The sequence below is a fragment of the Phyllostomus discolor genome, chromosome 2 (genome assembly GCF_004126475.2).
Source record: "Phyllostomus discolor isolate MPI-MPIP mPhyDis1 chromosome 2, mPhyDis1.pri.v3, whole genome shotgun sequence".
NCBI lineage: Eukaryota > Metazoa > Chordata > Mammalia > Chiroptera > Phyllostomidae > Phyllostomus > Phyllostomus discolor.
Genome location: NC_040904.2, coordinates 163,684,144 through 163,705,628, shown reverse-complemented (window position 1 = coordinate 163,705,628; position 21,485 = coordinate 163,684,144). Strand labels below are relative to the sequence as shown.

Sequence of the window (21,485 nt, the reverse complement as noted above, 5' to 3'; positions counted from 1 at the left end):
ACCCCCAGGGTTTACTCCCACGTTCAGAGGCATCCGCCTGCCTCTCGGCCCGGCCTGGGAGGGGTGAGACTTCATAAGTACTATTAAGTGTTCTTAACTGAAGACTTAAACGAGCCCTGGTAGCGAAGCATAACTGCGCACCGAATTTCTTGGTCCTGATACTTGTTGAGCTCGAGGGTTCCAAGGCAGCGTACCACCTAGTTACTCTAAAGACGTCCCCTGAGGAGGGCCAATATGGCGACGGACTTTTCTTGGCACAGCCTTGTTACCTCCCCGTAACAGGCAGTGTTAGTAACGCCCATTGGCCAAGATGGAGGCGGTGTCTAGCTTCCTTCGCCCCGTCATTGGACTGAGTGACTGACGGAGACTCCAATTCTCCTCCGCCTACTCTGAATTCCCGCCTTCAAAGTTTATTCGGCGTTTAATTGGCTTCTAGTTCCCGTCAATTTGCGTCTTATCTTGTCACTTTTCAGTGTTAATCCAATCATAACTTCCTGGCTGCCCGCCTGACTTCTAATAGGTTTTGATCAACCCATTCCTGCCTACTTCTTATCTCTTCCTCCCACCAGGACTTTGCTCAGGCACGTCCCGGGTTCTGGTTGGTCGTTGTTGTGTCATTCCAATTAAAGCTCTTCCTATCCCGACTTCTAAGGGAGCCCGCCTGGCGGCTGACTGGCTTTTTCTCCAAGCCTATCACCTCTAGTCCCGCCCACTTTCACTTCCTGCGGCTTTCATTGGGCTTTAAAACTAAGAAGGCGGCCTTTTAGGGCGGACACCGGGCACGCAACTTTGTCTTACACGCCTAAGAGAGTAAGCGAGTCTTGCCATTGGATTACCTGACCGCCTTTCTTCTGCAAGTCCCGCCTTTCTCCCTCCCTCATTGGGCGGGGCAGTAGCGAAGGGGCGGGGTCTAGGCCGGGCTTGTGGCGCGCTGCTCCCTCCTCCTTACCCCCCCCTCCCTGTCCGGTCCGGGTTCGCTTGCCTCGTCAGCGTCCGCGTTTTTCCTGGCCCCCCCCAACCCCCCCGGACAGGACCCCCTTGAGCTCGTCCCTCAGCTGCCACCATGAGCGGTAAGGATGAGTCCACTCCAAGCTTAGGGGTGGTAGGGAATGAGGGGGCGCGCGCGAGGGCCGACCGGGCGGTCCCCGCCGTGAGGGGGGGCGGGCGGGAGGCGGCGGCGGCGGCCTTGGTCCCGCCCGGGGCGGAGGGAAGGGAGGGAGAAGGGGCAGTGGCGGGGCCTCCGAGGAGGAGGGGGATGGGCCGCCCGCCCCGGGGGAGGGGGCAGAGTGGCCTCTCCCGCCCCCTGCCCGCCCCGGCCACCGGGGGACGGGCCTTACCCCCCACTGCTCCACCGCCCGCCTGAGGCTCCTCCCGCCGGGGGCTGGAGCCACGGGGGTGGCCCGAGCAGTGCAGGCCCCGCCCGAGCCAACCGCCTCCCTGGTCCGCCCTCTGGTCGCTGCCTGCCCCAGGGCCCTCCGCCCCCCCCACCCCCGCCCGTGCTCCCTCCCTAAGTTTCCCCTCCCCCCTGCTGTCCCGCCCTTTCCACGCCCCTCACCCCGAAACCGCCCTTTCCCTCTAGGGTCCGCCCTCAGTCCGCCCTGAAACCTGATTTCTAATCCTTGGACCCCTAGATCCCTTAACCAGTGTTTACAAATGTTTCCCTACTCAACACTTTTTATTTCTTTTTTCTTGCTCCTCTTTCTTGTAACTTTTTACATTTGAATTTCTCTTTCTCCGTCTCCTCTGACCCTAATATTACCAAGCTTTCTGTCCACTCACATGTTTTTTTGCCTTACCTATCCTCCCCCCCATACTTTTTCTTATTTTGAAACTTTCAGCATGCCCACTGCCTTTAATGTTTTCTCTACCCAAAGCATCTTTTCCATGTTTTCTGAGTTTAAGTTGGTGCAAAGGAGAACTGAAGCCCAGTTTTGGCATCACTGAGCCTAGTTCATGTCCTACACGTTCTTCATCCACTCCTCCCCCCTCCAGTGGCGCCTTTCACTTTCCTGTTAGTCATGTCTTCTGTCATAATCTTCTTACCCTTTCCTTCCCCCAACTTTAAGTTGTTTATTTTTTAATTCTCTAGACCAAGATCACTCCATGGATGAAATGACAGCTGTGGTGAAGATTGAGAAAGGAGTTGGTGGCAATAATGGGGGCAATGGTAATGGTGGCAGTGCCTTTTCTCAGGCTCGAAGCAGCAGCACAGGCAGTAGCAGCAGCAGTGGAGGAGGAGGAGGACAGGTAAGTAATGATTAGGATAGACTGGGGAAGGTGTTGAGAAGATGGTTATTTTTTCACAGAGTAAGTTTTAGGAAGGGGCTAACCATTTTATAGTTAGGGAAGTGAGTATAGAGAGACAGGTGACTTGGAGATACCCCAAAGATGAGGATTTCAGCAATATAGTTCAGCCTTTTGTTTGATTTTTTACTCTTTACTTGTCTGCACTGTTTTGCAGTTTATTTATTGTATATTGCTCTCCAGTCTGGCAGCTGGATGTCACTAAAGTAATTATTTTCCTCTCATATTTTGGATAGGAATCCCAGCCATCCCCTTTGGCTCTGTTGGCAGCAACTTGCAGCAGAATTGAATCACCTAATGAAAACAGCAACAACTCCCAGGGCCCAAGCCAGTCAGGGGGCACAAGTGAGCTGGACCTCACAGCTGCACAACTCTCACAGGGTGCCAATGGCTGGCAGATCATCTCTTCCTCCTCTGGGGCTACTCCTACCTCAAAGGAACAGAGTGGCAGCAGTACCAATGGCAGCAATGGCAGTGAGTCTTCCAAGAATCGTACTGTCTCTGGTGGGCAGTATGTTGTGGCTGCCACCTCCAATTTACAGAACCAGCAAGTCCTTACAGGACTACCTGGTGTGATGCCTAATATTCAGTATCAAGTAATCCCACAGTTCCAGACTGTTGATGGGCAACAGCTGCAATTTGCTGCCACTGGGGCCCAAGTGCAGCAGGATGGTTCTGGTCAAATACAGATCATACCAGGTGCAAACCAACAGATCATCACAAATCGAGGAAGTGGAGGCAACATCATTGCTGCTATGCCAAATCTACTTCAGCAGGCTGTCCCCCTTCAAGGCCTGGCTAATAATGTCCTCTCAGGACAGACTCAGTATGTGACCAATGTACCGGTGGCCCTGAATGGGAATATTACTTTGCTTCCTGTTAACAGTGTTTCTGCAGCTACCTTGACTCCTAGCTCTCAGGCAGTCACGATCAGTAGCTCTGGGTCCCAGGAGAGTGGCTCACAGCCCGTCACCTCAGGGACTTCCATCAGTTCTGCCAGTTTGGTATCATCACAAGCCAGTTCCAGCTCCTTTTTTACCAATGCCAATAGCTATTCAACAACTACTACCACCAGCAACATGGGAATTATGAACTTTACCACCAGCGGATCAGCAGGGACCAATTCTCAAGGCCAGACATCCCAGAGGGTTAGTGGGCTGCAGGGTTCTGATGCTCTGAACATCCAGCAGAACCAGACATCTGGAGGCTCACTGCAAGCAAGTCAGCAAAAAGAGGGAGAGCAAAACCAGCAGTCTCAGCAGCAACAACAAATTCTTATCCAGCCTCAGCTAGTCCAAGGAGGACAGACCCTCCAGGCCCTTCAAGCAGCACCGTTGTCAGGGCAGACCTTTACAACTCAAGCTATCTCCCAGGAAACCCTCCAGAATCTCCAGCTTCAGGCTGTTCCAAACTCTGGTCCCATCATCATCCGGACACCAACAGTGGGGCCCAATGGACAGGTCAGTTGGCAGACTCTTCAGCTGCAGAACCTCCAAGTTCAGAACCCACAGGCCCAGACAATCACCTTGGCCCCAATGCAGGGTGTTTCCCTGGGGCAGACCAGCAGCAGCAATACCACCCTTACACCCATTGCCTCAGCGGCCTCTATCCCCGCGGGCACAGTCACTGTGAATGCTGCTCAACTCTCCTCCATGCCTGGCCTCCAGACTATTAACCTCAGTGCTTTGGGTGCTTCAGGAATCCAGGTGCACCAGCTTCCAAGCCTGCCATTGGCTATAGCAAATGCTCCAGGTAAGGCTTCTAATTTTTTGTGTTTATTTCCAGAGTTAACTAGCGCTTCAGCTGAAACCATTCATTCCATAGAAGGGCATAGAACCTTTTGGGGGTAACACGTTCTTGAGGCAAGTCAATTAGAGAAATAGCAATGATTTTATTTAAGTCATTTGAGACCGATTTAATAGAAACTTTTTCCAGTTACTCTGATGAGAAGGGAGTACTTTCTCTTTTCTTCTAAGGGCAATGTCCCTGGGGTCTCTGTACTTCCAGTGCCTTTAGTACTAGAGAACAAGGATTGCCAAACTCTTCCTTTTTTCTGTTTTTAAAATTTATTTTAGATAGAGGAAGGAAGAGAAAGAGAAACATTGATTTGTTTTTCCACTTAATTTATGCATTCATGGATTGATACTTGTATGTTCCCTGAGCAGGGATCAAACCCACAGTCTTGGCATATTGGGATGATGCTCCAACCAACTGAGCTACCCAGCCAGGGCCTCGGCAAACTTTTTCTGTAAAGGGTATGATAGCATGTATTTTAGGCCTAGTGTGGTACATACAGACTCACTGACATTTTTTGTTGGTGGTGGTGGTTTTTTACAACCTTTTTTTTTTTTTTTTAATGTAAAACCATCCTTAGCCTGAGAACTTTATTTGGCCTGTAGGATCTACTCTTACATGAGATAAGAATTGATTATAAACTTGACCTATTTATAGGACAGTTTGTTTATTTTATTTATGAGAGAGGGGGATGGAGAAAGAGAGGGAAAGAAACATCGATGTGTGAGAGAAGAATCAATTGGTTGCCTCTCGTTCCCCCAACCAGGACCCTAGCCTGCAACTCAGGTATGTGTCTGACCGGGAATCGAATCAGCAACCTTTTGGTTTGCAGGATGATACCCAACCCACTGAAGCATGTCAGTTAGGGCTATAGGACAGTTATTAAGTCATAAGGTATTTCTCATGAAGAACTGTAACTCCTAAGTGAGGAGAAATGTGACATAATTGATTCCAGAAGGATTTTTTTTTTAACAAAATAAGTTCTATGGTTAATCTTTAGTTAACCAGAATAGTCTACTCTGAGCAAGCTGGTTACTCAAGGTTTAATTTTTTTAAACTCCTGCTTAGTTTAAAAGTTCACCCACCTCCCTTTATAAACTTTCTAGGTGATTCTGATACTTTCTAAATAAGAGAATCAGTTCCAGGACTGCTTTGAAAACAGTGTATGGTTGAGGAAGGAGTGGAGTGGAGAGAAAAGGAGTGAGGTCTGGAATGGAGTGGGGAAGTGGTATTGAGAGGAGTTAGGAAAAAGAACATGGAAGGGAAAAAGTGTTTGGGAAGAGGTATATCTATTTTCTGAATCAGTTAACCACAATATCAGTCATTCACACTTTTTTTTTAGGGAGGGAGGGAGAGAGAGGAAACATGAATTTGTTGTTCCATTTTATTTATGCACTCATTGGTTGATTTCTTGTGTGTGCCCTGACCAGGGATCGAACCCACAACCTTGCGTGACACTCTATAACCAACTTAGATACCTGGCCAGGGCCTCAGTCATTGACTTTGAACTAAGGTTTATAATTGGTTAATTTGGAATTTAAACCATAGCTATTTAAAAATGTGACAGTCTTTTTTCTATTTATTGTTTTAAATTTCATTGTAAGGGCCCTGGCTGGTGTGGCTCAGTGGATTGAGTGCCACCCTGCAAACCAAAGAGGCTCTGGTTCAATCCCTGGTCAGGGCACATGCTTGGGTTGTGGGCCAGGCCCCCAGTTAGGGGTGCATGAGAGGCAATCACACATTGATGTACCTCTCCCTCTCTTTCTCCTTCCTTTCCCCTTTCTCTAGAAATAAAAAATAAAAATAAATAAGTTTCATTGTAAGGTAGTTGATCTTTACTAAAACATGATAAAAGGATACATATACTTTTTTTCCTACATACACATTTTCATATTCTGATGTGATATATAAAAACTATGATGGGAAGTTGTTTAATACCATTGATCTTCTGGTTCTATTTATGTGTGGGCATATGAATTGTTTACTTTTTATTATAACGTTTTCATTCCATTTAGACTGGTTCTTATGTAAGTGAGGATAACAAATAGGCAGCCATATTGCCTTCTACAGTTTTGGAAAATATTGGGGGTCAGGTTCCCTAACTTACTTACATTCTTATGTTGTGTTTAAAATGACATTTTGAGCATTAACAAAACAGTGATCATAGTGATCAAGATTCTTAGTGATCATAGACTAGAAAGGTAGAGCTGGAAGGTGTCAGGATATTGTCTAACAAACTACTTTTATTTTCTCGATGAGGACATTGAGATACTAAAAAGCACTTAAATGATGAGATTACAGCCAGAATTTGGGCTTGTGGTTAGTTCTAGTCTACAGTATTTCATTACCTGTTAGTATGAAGTCTGGACTTGAGAAATCTTTTAGATTGTTAAAAGTATGTATCTTGCCCTGGCTGGCGTAGCTCAGTGGATTGAGCGCGGGCTGGGAACCAAAGTGTCCCAGGTTCGATTCCCAGCCAGGGTACATTCCTGGGTTGCAGGCCATAACCCCCAGCAACCACACATTGATGTTTCTCTCTCTTTCCCTCTCCCTCCCTCCCTCCCTTCCCTCTCTAAAAATAAATAAATAAAATCTTAAAAAAAAAAAGTGTGTATCTTTGCTTCTTTGAAACTTAATGTTTCAGAGCTGGCAAGTATTTTATAGGTTAAAAATTATGAGGAAATTTTAATAGAAACTGAAATTAACAGCCTGGAAAATCAGATACTATCTGGCTAAACTACATTAGCATGTTTGTTTTCTCCTTGCTCTGAGGTTGTATCCAGCAGTTTGCTTTTCTTCAAAGGAAAACAAAGCTATGGGATTGTTTCCATTAATAATCATTTGGGTCCTTGTAATTTCTGAAAGGTTTATAACTTAAGCTCTAAAGGATAGTTATGAGGTGCTCTCATTACTAAATCATGCTCTGGGGAAGTCTGCCATTTAATATGTCATGGGATAGTGCTACCTAGCTGTTATTGATGGTCTCTGAGTTCAAGAAAATGCACGTGTTTTTTCAGGTAGCAGCAGCTTGATATTCACTAATGAGAAGATGAGGCACTGAAAGGCCATTTTGTGAGAGTTGAGGTTGTTTGCTTCATTAATAGTGGTTTCTGAAAATACAAGTTTCCTCCTTTTTCTTTAGTCATACTTGTGCAGCATTTTTTCCCCCTCAATTGATCTGACTTCAGTCTAAATGATAGATAATAAAATTATTTCCTTGAGGCTTATTGCTGTTCAGGTGTTGCTTGGCTGCTACAAAGTGTCTCATTTTACCCTCTTTTCTGGTAATATAGTTATTTTACTAGAAAAACTCAACCTCTTGGCATTAGTAGAATAGATAGATAGCACCTACAACGTGGGACACTGTTGTGAAAGACTGCAGCTCCCATGATGTTCACCTGGTCTGTTTACCTTTATTATTTTAAAAAAATTTCTAAGCTCTCTTTTGACTTTCACCCTTGTTTACTTCTGTTTGCTGAATACACAGGCAAAGGTACAAACTTAGAAACAAACCAGCCACTTCTGTATTCCTGTGTTTTTCATGGCTCACCTCTGGTGGGTGGTAGTGAGGAAGGGACCACCCAGTAAACTAGTTTCAAGATAGTGAAATATTTATGGGCTCTTAGTTTTTCTTTTATTTAGAAAGTTATCAGCAACATTTTCTTTTTTTCTTGACACCTTTTCCCCTTTATGAGCATCCTTTCCTCTCATTTTGTAGTTACATTCATAGACCTTGTTTTTGTTTTTTCAGTTAAAGCTTCAGGGTTCCTTCCCTCCCCCCACCCAGCAAAGGGGTAAGTCCTGAAAACTCTTACCCTAGGTTGAGTGGGGGCCGACTGAGTTTGTAACTTCGTGGGAGTTCTGCCTAATAAAGAGGGCAGAACAAGGCTTTGGCAAGAGAGCAGAACACATTTCCTCAATGGCTATAATTCACTCGAGAAGCAAATTTCAGGCACTAAAAATAAAAATTTCACATCTGTTTGGTTTTATCAGGGTCAGGAAAATGTCTCCTTAGAAGTTAAGTTGAATGTGATACTAGAGTTGGTTTTGCCAACAGTGTCACTAAACTTGGGGTCAGATTGCTAAGACCTAATTTGTTAAAAACTTGTATTTTAGACTGGTGCATTTGAACATTAGTGGTAAGTAGGTTTAGATGATTTAAATGTGTTCAGAATTATTCTAGTGCAAAAGGTCATAATAGAATTTTCTATTTTAAAATAATAAAATGTATCAAATATATGTTTCTGCATCATTTGCTTTCTTTATTAAACATTATTCGTTTCTTAGGGTGACGTTAGTGCTTTTTAAGTGATTTTAAGTAGAAAAGTTCTCTTTTAAAGCCACCCTGTATCTTGATTGATTTCAAAAGATCTTCAGCCCTTTTCAGTTGCTCCTATTTGTTCAATCCAGTGGCTTTCGGTAAATGACGTCATTGTTAAATCACGTTGCATTGTGTAATGTGGCCATTTTAGTTCTTAATTAAATAAGAGCACAAGGTGCCTAGTGTTTCAGAAAGCTTTAGTATCTGTTCAGTTCTCATATCCCCCTTTCCTTTTGTTTCATTTTGAAACGTAGCATGTAAATGTTACCACTAATAATTTAACTCTGATCATTCTTTGCTTCTAATTGTTTTGTTTGCCCTCCTTAAAAATGTTTTAAACTATAAGATGAACATCTGTAGAAAAGCTTTATGTAAATAATGCATAAGTAATGCTTTGTAAGTTACTTACTGGGTATCTGTAAACAATGCATAATAGTTGAAATTTTCGCTTTGTTTAATTGAAAAACAAGCATATTCTTCATATTTCTTACAGAAGGTATGTCTCAATAGTACTATCCCTTTCTCTAATATTTAACAGTTATTATACTTATCCTGGTGTTGGGAAGGATTATTTTAAAATTTATTGCCCACACTGTAACTAGATTGTTAATACTATGCGAGGTTTTTAGAATTGTTCTTAGAAGACCCTGAAAAAGTTTCTGTAGATGAGTGTTTTTTAATTGGTTGCAGATCTGGGCTGTAATTTCAATTTATGCTTTTGCTCCAATGTTTTTAAAACTCTGAATGGTTTATGGAAATTGGGCAGTATTGCTTGTTTGACAAGTTTGGATGTCCCTATCTAATTTACCTGAATCTTCCTTCTCATGTTGTATCTATGTACAAAATAAACAATAATTTAACAATTTCAAAGAAGGAGTTAAAATATAAAATGTCTAGGTCATGACAAAGACCCTTTAAAAGATGAGACAACTAAGTTAGAAGCCTATATACATCTCAAAAATTTTTTTAAATATTTTCATAGGCAAGCAAATGCTTCTTGCTAATAATCTCAGGTTAAATGCTATTGAGTTATATCTTTTTAAATTATTCAGTATGTTCTTCATTGAATTGACCCTGTTTTGATAGTTTAAAAGTTATAGCTGTTTGCAAACATAATGTAATTAAACCCGACTAGCCATGGTAATAGCAGTTAAACTGACTGTTACTAGAACTGTAAACCTTTCCCCCTCCAGTGCCTTCATTCTGACAGAACCTAAGGTGTAGAGAAGATTCAGTGACTTGCCAAAGGTCATTGATAAAATTTACAGAGACAAAATTTTTCACTTCAGATCAGGATCCTTTCTGTTTCAATACACTTCTATAAAGTAGAAGAATGGATTTGGTATTTTTACCCAATTCAGTTATTTTATTAATATTTGTAGCCTAAAATGGGTAATAGGGAAAAAATGAAGCAAAACGTGTGGTTAATCAACAACTTCTTTATAAACTTTATTGTCAGTCAGAATTTGTTGTAACCAGATTAATATGAATTTATTTAATCTCTAATAAGTTAAATATTATATAAATAACCAATGATAGTAAAGACTGATAATGGAGGAATGAGATGGCAAAAGAAATCAAAGACATATAATTAATCAGTCTTTGAACACCGGAAAGTCAGCTGTGTCTTATGGGAGGAGTACGAGAGGTATTACCTCCCCCCTTTTTACAGTTGGGATGATGTGATTTGTTTTCCAGACTGTTCTTATTTTTTCCCCCGATATGCTTGAGACATTTTTATAGTGAACTTTATCTCCTTATTGCTCTCTATCTATTGTTTTTTATGTTTTTTTGGAACTTCCCTTTCAGGGCCTTCCTTTCCTTACTCCTTTCATTTCTGTTGTGTATATGGTTTAACAACCCTTTTAAAGGCTATATAGGGCCCAATTTTGTGCAGGTCTACATGGTTACTGGTGGTATATCTGAAAGTACTTTGCTTAGAATTCTTTGGCAGCTTCTTACTCTCATGGAAAAAAAACGTATTTTAATTTTATACAGATCATTTGCTTGAAGAAGGTAAAAAGCCCATAACTCTGAAAAGTATTTGGAAATTTTCCATGTTACGAAGAAATTTCTTTGGTTTGGTGTTCATTTAAAAGAATATCTGTTGGGATTATCAGGTGTTGAATGGCTTTCTTGTTTAATATTAAATTCTGTTAAGAAATTCAGTAATACAGTGCGGTTAACTGTATTATATGCTTACTGATATATAAGCATTTGCTGAACACCAATGTATGTAGTAATGTAATTGCCCCTGTAGGCTTAAGAACTAGATACAAAGTTATAGTCAGAATGGGTTCCAATTTTTGATACATCATGCATAGGTAAATTAGCAAAATTTATTGTGTGTCAAATACCTAGACTCTTGGAATTCAATGAAACAGATAAGGTCCCTGTCTTCATATTGCAACAGTTGCTCTTGTGCTAGTTACCTACACTTAGTACACTTCTGAGGGGACCAGTTTTCACACAGCTAATCCTGAGAGTTGCTGCAAAATACAGAGGCAGACAAAAGTAGGTTTATAGTTGTTCATATGAAAAAATATATAATTCAAGAATAAACTTGCCCTGGCTGGTGTGACTCCCTGGATTGAGTGTGGGCCTGCAAACTGAGAGGTCACCAGTTCAATTCCTAGTCAGAACACATGCTTGGGTTGCAGGCCAGGTCCCTGGTTGGGGGTGTGGGAGAGGCAACTGATCAATTTCTCTCTTGTACATGGCTGTTTCTCTCCCTCTGTCCCTTCCTTCCCTTCTCATAAATAAATAATAAATAATAAACAAATAAAATCTTAAAAACTCATGTACTCACAACTGTAAACCTACTTTTATTCACCCCTGTTTATGAAATAATAGGGCCACAAGTATTTTGAATTTGTACTATAGTCTCCTGGTACTGTGTTACATATCCTCAGGTTATTTATTTATAATTTAAAACGCTGTCATGTGCAGCCCTGGCTGATTTGGCTCAGAGGATTGCATGCTGGCCTGTGAAACAAAGTATCACCAGTTTGATTCCCAGTCAGGGCACTTGCCTGGGTTGCTGGCCAGGTCCCCATTAGGGGGTGCACAAGAGGCAACCACACACTGATGTTTCTCTACCTTACTTGCTCTCTCCTTTCCCCTCTCTCTCAAGTAAAATCTTTTAAAATTTTTATTTAAAAAATTCATACTATGTTTTTAGTCAGAACTACATTTTAAGCTTTTTTTTTAAAGAATGAGAGAAGAGAAACGTTAATTTGTTGTTTCCCTTATTTATGCATTCATTGGTTGCTTCTTGTATGTGCCCTTACCGGAGATTGAACCTGTAGCCTTGGCATATTGAGACAGTGCTCTAACCAACTTGACATACCTGGCCAGAGCCATTTTAAGCTTTTCTATCGGAACAGTTTGTTTATAAGATCAATGCCAAATTTCTGAACCTTGTGGAACAAGATCATTAATACTTTGTATCCACCTGCTTTATATTATTTAAATTTTGAATATTTGTAAAATAAGATGCTTAAAATGGAGCTCAAGGATTGAGACTTGAAAAAAAGAACTGTTGCTGTTTAAAATTGGACAAGAAAATTGTCATGATATATAGTGTGTTTGAACATGCTGTTTATTTACATACTTTTAAATCCTCACTCATGGATATGTTTAGAGAGAGAGGAAAGTGGGGGTGAGGGGAGAGAAACACTGATGTGAGAGAGAACCATCAATCAGTTGCTTCCTGTATGTGTCCCGACTGGGATTCGAACCTGCAGCATAGGTATGTGCCCAAACCAGAGATCGAACCTGAAACCTTTTGGTGACCTGAACCACAATCCAACCACCTGGCCAGGGCATTGAACATACCTTTTGAAGATAAATCATTCTTAGTGACTGGTAATTGTTTATCTCCTTGTTTTGATTACTTATACATAGGAGGCCACAGAAAGCAAAGATGGCTTATTACTGGCAAGCATTTCCCTTTTTGGAATTAATTAAATGACACCCCTGAGCCCTAGAAAATGACAGTTGTCCTCTCATCCCAGAAAATGAATATTCTCATCTCTAGTTTATACAGGTATTTAGGAAACTGCAGCATGGTCAAGTGTCTAAGTGTAATGGTAGTTAATCTTTTACTTAAATGCCTGGTTAGAGTTATCTTTTTTTTCCCTCCCCTAAATTTCAGAGCTGTGTTAATAAAACACTAACATATACTCACATTGTATTACTTTTAACTGAAATGTGAAACAAATTCAGATGCATCTAGACTTAAATTATTGATGGTTCTTTGATTTATTTCTGAAAACATTCTGACAACTAATTGGCTTAAGTCTTAAAATTTTTATTGCAGTAATCATAATGGAGACATTACAAAATATCTGTCATATCATATAATCTAAATGTGCTTTACCATAAAAATGTAGGAAATGAGCATTTAAACTTAAGCCCTGGCTTGTGTAGCTCAGTGGATTGAATGCTGGACTGTGAACCAAAGGGTTGCTGGTTCAATTCCCAATCACAGAGCACATGCCTGGGTTGTGGGTCAGGTCCCTAGTGGGGGGGTGGGGGTGCACGATAGGCAACCACACATTGATGTTTCTCTCCCTCTCTTTCTCCTTCCCCTCTCCCTAAAAATAAGTAAATAAAAAAAATTTAAAAACCCTTAAGAAATAGGCAGTTGTAATGGGGGTTACATGAAACATGAAACAGGAATCTTCATTTCCTGCAGTTCTTTTTTCGTATTGAAATTTTGTACTCCATGGACTATATGGCTTTAATCATTGGTTTGCTTGCAAAGGAATTTGATGCTGTTTAAAAGTGTTAACAGCCAAGAAATTTGTCCCTTTCCAAAGTGCTAAGTATCAGATCTACAGTAAACTTTTCATTTTCTTTAGCTCCCTTAAAGCCTCAGTACTACATATAGCATTGTCCAGAATGATTCCCTTAATGAGAATGTTACTAAAGGACTACTAATGTTGCATCATCTCAAGACCCCTCATTCGAGCAAGGTATCCCAGGACTGAAATAGAGGATTGTTTGGAGATACATGGTATTTTGTGCTGCATGCTCTACAAGAATGTACCTAGAGGACAGAAATATATAAAAATTATACTTGGAAAATATAAGCTTTCTGTTCACTTATGAACTCAAGTTTCAAAGGCTTTTCTAGTTGTGATTCAAAATTATTATGAGGCCCAAGCTAAAATGGAGACCTACTGCATATGAATGGTTCTATTTATTTATTTATTTTTAAAGATTCTGTTTATTTTTTAGAGAGAGGGGAAGGGAAGAGAAAGATCAATGTGTGGTTGCCTCTCACATACCCCCTACTGGGGACCTGGCCTACAACCCAGGCATGTGCCCTGACTGGGAATCCAACCAGCAACCTCTTGGCTAGCACTCAGTCAACTGAGCCACATGAGCCAGTGCTGTCCCTTGTTTTTTAGTACACTCTTCTACCCTATCCCCATTTCTTTTGAACTTGGTGCAGAGCGTATGCCTGTGCTGTTTCTATGAACTGTTTGCCTAGAAGATGCTCTTTTTTAAAATTTTATTTTAATTGTTGTCCAAGTACAATTTTCTATCTTTTACTCCCAGCCCACCCACCCAGCCCTCTCCACCTCCCTCCCAATTCCAACCCCCCCCCCCCAGTTTTTGTCCATGTGTCCTTTATACTTGTTTTTGTAATCTAAAAGATATTCTTGCTGAGTACTTTGATGAATATTTTTTTCCTTTTACCTTTTTAGAGCTTGGTTTTGCTAAAACACTGTTTTACTTACTTTTCCACTCTAGGCTAATTTCATCTCATCTATCACTATCTTTCCCAACCCCCAGAAAGGTCCAGTACTTCGAAAAAGATTGTGAAATAATTTTAGGCAGTTAGAAAGGACAGTATAATTACACATACTATTGAAGCTTACAAAATTGTCTATCCTCTCTAACACTTTTTAAAAATGTTTTATTAAAATATTTATTTTTAGAGAGAGGAAAAGGGAGGGAGAAAGAGAGGGAGATAAACATCGAAGTATGAGAGAAACATCCATCAGTTGCCTCTTGGACACCCACAACTGGGGTCCATAACCCAGGCATGTGCCCTGACTGGGAATTGGACCTGTGACCTTTCAGTTCTCAGGCCAGTACTCAATCCACTGAGCTGCAGCAGCCAAGGCTCTAACAATTTTTTATGGTTTATTTTTTAATGTACTTTTTCCATCACCATATATCCCCTCTGTACCCTCTTCCATCTCCACCCCTCCATCACCATACTGTTCTTCAACTTATTTATGCATTCACCGATTGATTCTTGTATGTGCCCTCACTGAGGATCGAATCTCAACTTCGGTGTGTCGGGGAAATGCTTGAACCAACTGAGCTTCCCAGCCAGGTCTCCATGAGTTTTTTTGTTTTGTTCATTTTTTTTCCTTTTTTATATATCGTCTACAAATATTTTTACCTATTCCTTTTTATTACTTATACCTCATTTCATTTTTGTCTTGTTAAATAGAATGGTAATAGGGATCCCTTAAAAGGGATCTCACTTTTTAAGGAGTGATTTTTAATTAGTATGTAATCGTCTATCAAGCTGTTTGCCACAATTTGTTATTTCTCTTTTGTCAAATACTCAGGTGATTTCAAATTTCCCTGTATTTTAAATGTAAAGTAAAATAGGACATACAATTTTCTCATTTTGAATTATTTTCTTAGAATAAGGCCTTTGGCCCCCGGCTGGTGTGGCTCAGTGGACTGAGCGCAGGCTTGCAAACTGAAAGGCCATTAGTTTGATTCTGGTCTGGGCACATGCCTGGGTTATTGGCCAGGTCCCCCAGTAGAGGGTACGTGAGAGGCAACCACACATTGATGTTTCTCTCCCTCTCTCTAAAAATAAATAAAAAAAATATTTTTTTAAAAAGTTACCTTAGAGTTTATGCTATGGAGGGGTTGAAATGTCAGCTGTAGTACATCAGATTATATAATTACACTAGGGGCATTAGCTATGCATAAATTTAGGGAGTTTATCATTAAAAGATACCTAACATGTAGTGCCTGTTTACATGGTCACTTCAGGCATCAGGATGGTGTGGATCTTACATTACTTATTTAATGTTAATTCAGATTATTATGCATAATGTAACTATTATTGCAAATAGGTAAAGTTTATGCATATGAATAGTAAGGAGAAGATGAAAAAGTGATAATAGTTCATTTGATGGGGTAGTAGGATTTTGGATGTTCGCGACCTTTTAGGATTCCATTACTGTTAGTAAGTACTATAAATATTTTTTAAAAACCTTATTCACAGAACATGATAGATGGCTACTGTTATTCATTTTTCTGAATTTGGTCTTGTGAGTGGGGGACAGTCTCTGGGATACTAGAGTGTTCTGTACTTATCTTTCCTATGCACATCTCTACGTTGCTTCATCATTTTTTTTTATCTTTTATTTATTTATTTATTTATTTTTAGAGAGGGGGGAAGGGAAGGAGAGAGGGATAGAAACATCAATGTGTGGCTGTGTCTTGCATGCCCACTACTGGGGACCTGGTCCACAGTCTAGCATATGTCCTGACTGAGAATCCAACCAGCAACCCTTTGGTTTGCAGGCCCACTGTTAATCCACTGAACTACACCAGCCAAGGTTGCTTCATCATTCTTTCATGCTTTTATTATCATACAACATCTCATCGCTATATTTTTATCCAGAAAATTTTTTGAAAAGATGAAATTGCATCCCCACTGTTTTTCTCTTCTTTCAAGATAATACTGTGCATTCAAAAATGGTTATTTTTCCATTACTAATCAAACACAAGTTATTTTTAGTGGAAGTTATATATAATTTGAAGGTTCTAGTATGATTGTCTTTTTTAAAATGGTAAATTCAGTATTTAGAAACAAAATATTAGATGGCTGCATATGTGTGTTTGTTTGTTTGTTTTTTTAAGATTTTATTTATTTTTAGAGAGAGGGGAAGGGAGGGAGAAAGAGAGGGAGAGAAACATCAATGTGTGGTTGCCTCTCACACGTCCCTAACTGGGGACCTGGTTCGAAGCCCAGACACGTGCCCTGACAGGGAATCAAACCCAAGTGACCCTTTGGTTCACAGTCCGGCATTCAATTCACTGAACCGCACCACCTAGGGCTATTTTTTGTTTCTTTTACAGTATTCTTTTATTGCTGCTATTCTAGAGACATTGATAATTGAATTTGATGTTACAACTCCCCTTGATAAATTTAAAATGAAATACTGTAGGTGTTGTAAAGGGGTATGTCTAGATGGGAGAAAAAACATTAAAAGTATGTTTAGCCCCCTTGTTCCCCATAGTATACAGTGCTTATTGAGTATCTCCTGTGTGCCAGAAACAGTGCTAGCTGTGCTTTACTAATGTATTAGTTAGCCCAATATAATTATATCATTTTTGCTGATGAGGAAGGTAAGGCTCAGGTAGGTTACCCAGCTAGTCAGTGGTGAAACCAGAGTTGAATTTTAGGTCTGTCCAGCTACACCATTATAGTGCATTGCAGTGTATATAATGGCTTTTTAAATTTTTAATTATCATAGGGTCTTCAGTAATTTCAAATGTCAGTTTTGATGCATACGAACAATCCAAAAAATCAGTCAAAAGAATCTGATTTAAAGCCCAACACAGGAGGAGATTGTTTTTATCTCTCCTTTAATTAGGGAAATGATGGAGACATGAAGTAAGTCCAAGTTTATTTTATCATTTTTCTATTTATTTTATCACTTTCATGCTCTTACTAAACCAGACAGCAATATTCCTCTTAACCTTTCTGCCTCTCCTCCATGGCTTCCTTGAGGTAAGTATATATATTTAAATGAGCTTTAAATCTTGCCAATTTGAATGATAATTCATAATTATAGCTAGTTTGGGGAGAGATGTTAAAGTGAGTCTCTTTCCCCAGGAAACCATCACTATGCTGAGAGTTGAGGGAAAAGATAATTCTTGTTTATTTCTCTGTCTTGAAAAACAATTTTCACTGTAGAATAATGTTGACGGGGGGTGGGGAGCAGGTGAAAGTTTTGGAATTTAGAAGAATTTCAGCCTGTCACTAATGATTAAATTTTGAAATCTTTTGGATTCTTGGACATGAAAAGTAGGGAAATTAATACCTCTGAATTTATGATGGATAACAAAACACTAGAGTGTTTAGAAAGGAAACATTACTGTAGCTGAAAAAATACCTTGTTTTGTTGGAGAAACTGCTGAGTTATCCTTTCTCAGATGGCCTTCCATTTAAAATTTGTGTGTCCTCCCACTCTTTTTTTGTTTGTTTTTCTTAAACCTCTTGCCTGGGAGGTGGACTTTAAAAACACCCATCTATCACTTAATTACAGTGACATCTACTGGTGAGAGCGTTTGCCATCATTGTGCTGATTGCCTTCCACTTAGGGAAAGCTACCCATTTTCTGAGATGTGAACAGCCAGCCAGTTCCTAAAGCTATAAAAAACTTAATGTACCAAAAAGGGGCGAGATATGCAGGCTGAATTTTTTTTTTTGCTATGTAGGTATTTTTAATGATAAAAGTTATAATTATATTATGAAAATATGAGGAATAGGAAAGAGAAGAAACAAAACTAATAGCACTCCCCGTCACATTCACCAGTTTGGTATGTTTTCTTCTACTTTATTTAAATTTTAATGTATGTATTTCTTTATCATAGCTTTATTACAGTATGCATCTGATTTTTCCTTGGTTTAGTAATATGACATAAGCATTTTCTCAAGTTGTTATATTTCGCTTAACCATAAATTTTACTGACTGCCTAATATTCCATCAGGTTACTTAACAACTTTTTTAATGTATACATTTTAACCCATTTCTTGTATTGCTACTGTAAATGATTTGTAATTTTTCTTAATTTTAAAATTTATCTTGCTATATTTTTTCTATTACCATTTATCCGCCCTATACCCTCTTCCACCTCCACTCACCTCCTTTCCTATAAATAATTTATTGATTAGTGTCTGCTTAAATGGTGTTTTCCAATTATGGACTTTTTTAAACATTTAACATTTTTTTTATTGTTGTTCAAGTACAATTACGGACATTTTTATGAACACTAACCTTTCCCTAAATGTTAAGTTTTTGTGTTTTTGATTACTAGTGATGTTGAATATTTTTTCTTCTGCTTGTTTAGAAGTTATATCAGTTGATTCATCTACTGGCATGATAATATTTTTGCTTGAGCTCCTTTTTTTAATAAAGAAATTTGTGGGTTTTTAAAATATTTTTAGAAAGAGGACAAGGGAGGGAGAAAGATAGGAAGAGAAACACCAGTGTGTGGTTGTCTCTCTCACGCCCCCTTCTAGGGAACTGGCCTACAATGCAGGCATGTGCCCTGAGTGGGAATCAACTGGCGACCGTTTGCTTCCTAGGCCAACACTCAATCCACTGAGCCACACCAGCCAGGAAAGAAGTTCATTGTTGTTGTTGTCTTTTCTTTAAATATATTTTATTGATTATGCTATTACAGTTGTCCCATTTTCCCCCTTTACTCCCCTCCACCCTGCCCAAGCCCTCCCACCCGCAATTGTTTTAAAAATTTGCTGAAAACAACTTCCTTAAGCTCTTACTTGTATTTTTTTAATACAGGAGCTTTCCATTTTTTTTATGTCAGATGAATTTGTATTTTTGTGAGTTTTTTAATTAATTAGAAACATAACAGATACAAAAATGCCTTCTAAAAGTTTGTTCACATTTAAACATATGTATGCACATACTTAACTCTCCTTTCTTTATTTTTTATTATGTTTCATTTGGAAAAATACAAAGAAGGCAACCTGTCATTTAAAGAAACCAGTGTTACTGTTTTTTAATTTCTTGCCAGTCTTTCTTTCCAGACATTGGACTCTATCTGTCTGGAATTATTTTTGAAGTGTGATGAGGGTGGAGATATCTAGAGTTATTTTGAAAGTAAGATTTGTGTCTGAGCCTTACACCATCTAGATTTGTTGAAATAAAATAAATATTATCCTTCTCTCTTCTTCTGTGGTGCTCCTCCCCCTGCAATGTAGGTTGTTTGTTTTATCTTTTTTTCTTTTCAATTTTCCCCTTTGAACCTTTCCTCTGTGTTCTTCCAGCCTCTAAAAAAAAAGTTTTTTGGCCCTGGCTGGCGTAGCTCAGTGGATTGAGTGCGGGCTGGGAACCAAAGTGTCCCAGGTTCAATTCCCAGCCAGGGTACATTCCTGGGTTGCAGGCCATGACCCCCAGCAACCGCACATTGATGTCTCTCTCTCTCTCTCTCTCTCTCTATCTCTATCTCCCTCCCTTCCCTCCCTAAAAATAATAAATAAATAAAATCTTTAAAAAAAAAAGTTTTTTAACTATAGTTTGCTTTTTAAAACAGATTTATTGAACATCAACTTATATAATTCACCCATTTTTAATGTACAGTTCAAAGGATAAACAGTAAAAAAAATAAAATGTACAGTTCAGTGGATTTTAGTATATTTACAGAATTGTACAACTACCACTGCAGTTTAACCTAAGAACATTTTCATCACTCCAAAAAGAAATACCACATGGCCCATTGGCAGTCGTTTCCCATTCTCACCCCTCATCCCCAGTCCAAGGCAACCACTCATCTACTGGTCATCTCTATGGATTTGCCAATTCTGAGCATTTCATCTAAAAGGAATTATACATGGGGTCTTTTGTGACTGCCTTATTTTGTGTAACATAATTTCAGGATTCATCCATGTTGCATGTATCAGTATTTAGTCTCTTATTGTTAAATAATAATTCATTGTGTGAATATACCGCATTTTGTTTATTCATTCGTGAGTTGATACACATTTGAGTTATTTCTGGTTTTTGGCTATTAATGAATAATGTTGCTATGGATTTTTTGTAATCCTCACCCAAGGTTGTGTGTTGATTTGAGAGACAAAAAAAAGCATTGGTGTGCCCTGGCTGGCATAGCTCAGTGGGTTGAGCGCAGGCTTCAAACCAAAGCATCACAGGTTCAATTCCCAGTCAGGACACGTGCCTGAGTTGCAGGCCACGGCCCCCAGCAACCGCGCATTGATGTTTCTCTCTCTCTCTCTTTCTCTCTTTCTCCCTCCCCTCCCCTCTCTAAAATTAAATAAAATCTTTAAAAAAAAAGAACACATTAAAAAAAAAGCATTGATGTGATGGAGAAACATCAGTTGGTTGTCTCTGGTATGTGCCCAGACTGGGAATTGAACTCGCAACCTAGATATGTGCCCTGACTGAGAATCGAACCTGCAACTTTTTGGTGTACAGGAGGATGCTCCAAGCAAATAAGCCACCCAGCCAGGGCTGCTTTGAATATTTATGTTAGACATATGTTTTTATTTCTTTTTATTATATACCTAGGGTTAGAGCTACTGGATTAGATTTTGCTTTAATGAGTACTTTAGCCTGTATCTTTGAAAGATCTTAAACATATTTGTTGCCTTTCTTTTGTTTATATCCCTGGCAGTCTTGCTATTTCACTTATATCCCAGAAACTTTGAAGTTCCTTCTATTGAGCCACTAAAATCTTGCCTTTTTTTTTCCAAAATGTTTTTTAAACTTAAAAAGAAATTGATTTAGAGGAAGAGAAACATTGATTTGTTGTTACACTTACTTACGCATTCATTGGTTGATTCTTGTATGTGCCCTTACTGGGGATCAAACCTGCAACTGTGGTGTGTCGAGCCAGTGCTGCACCTGGCAAGGCTTATTCCTAAATAATTTTTATTTATGCCTTATCACTGGAACCACTGCTCTACTTTAGACCTTTATTATCTCTCACCATTTTCTAATGGAATAGCCCAGAGTATTTCACTTTTCTTTCTTCTAATACTCCCCATCTCAACTCTTATACAACTTTTATCATTTTATTAGTGTTTTACAATACAAGTTATAGGGCAAATATTACACTTGTTGATTTCATTTTGTGTTTCCAGTAAGGTAGGAGTTCTGTAAAGGTCGGGATTATATCAAACTATCCCCAAAGCTTAATACAATCTAGCAAATGTCCTTATTCCTAGAAATATACTTTCTGGTTTAAGGATTAGTCACATCTTAAAGATTTGATCTATATTGCCAAAATATCCTACACACACACC

General features: G+C 39.5%; 1 protein-coding gene across 1 annotated transcript in view; it reads left to right on the top strand.

Moving 5' to 3' along the window:
* Nucleotides 1-911: 911 nt before the first annotated feature.
* The window catches only part of SP1 (Sp1 transcription factor), a 36,515-nt gene continuing 15,941 nt past the window's right edge, over nucleotides 912-21,485 (top strand). The window contains exons 1-3 of the mRNA XM_028532461.2: nucleotides 912-1,070; nucleotides 2,090-2,247; nucleotides 2,541-4,056. Of these exons, the coding sequence (XP_028388262.1) occupies nucleotides 1,064-1,070; nucleotides 2,090-2,247; nucleotides 2,541-4,056 (1,681 nt within the window). The 5' untranslated portion in view covers nucleotides 912-1,063. The remainder of the gene's footprint in view (nucleotides 1,071-2,089; nucleotides 2,248-2,540; nucleotides 4,057-21,485) is intronic.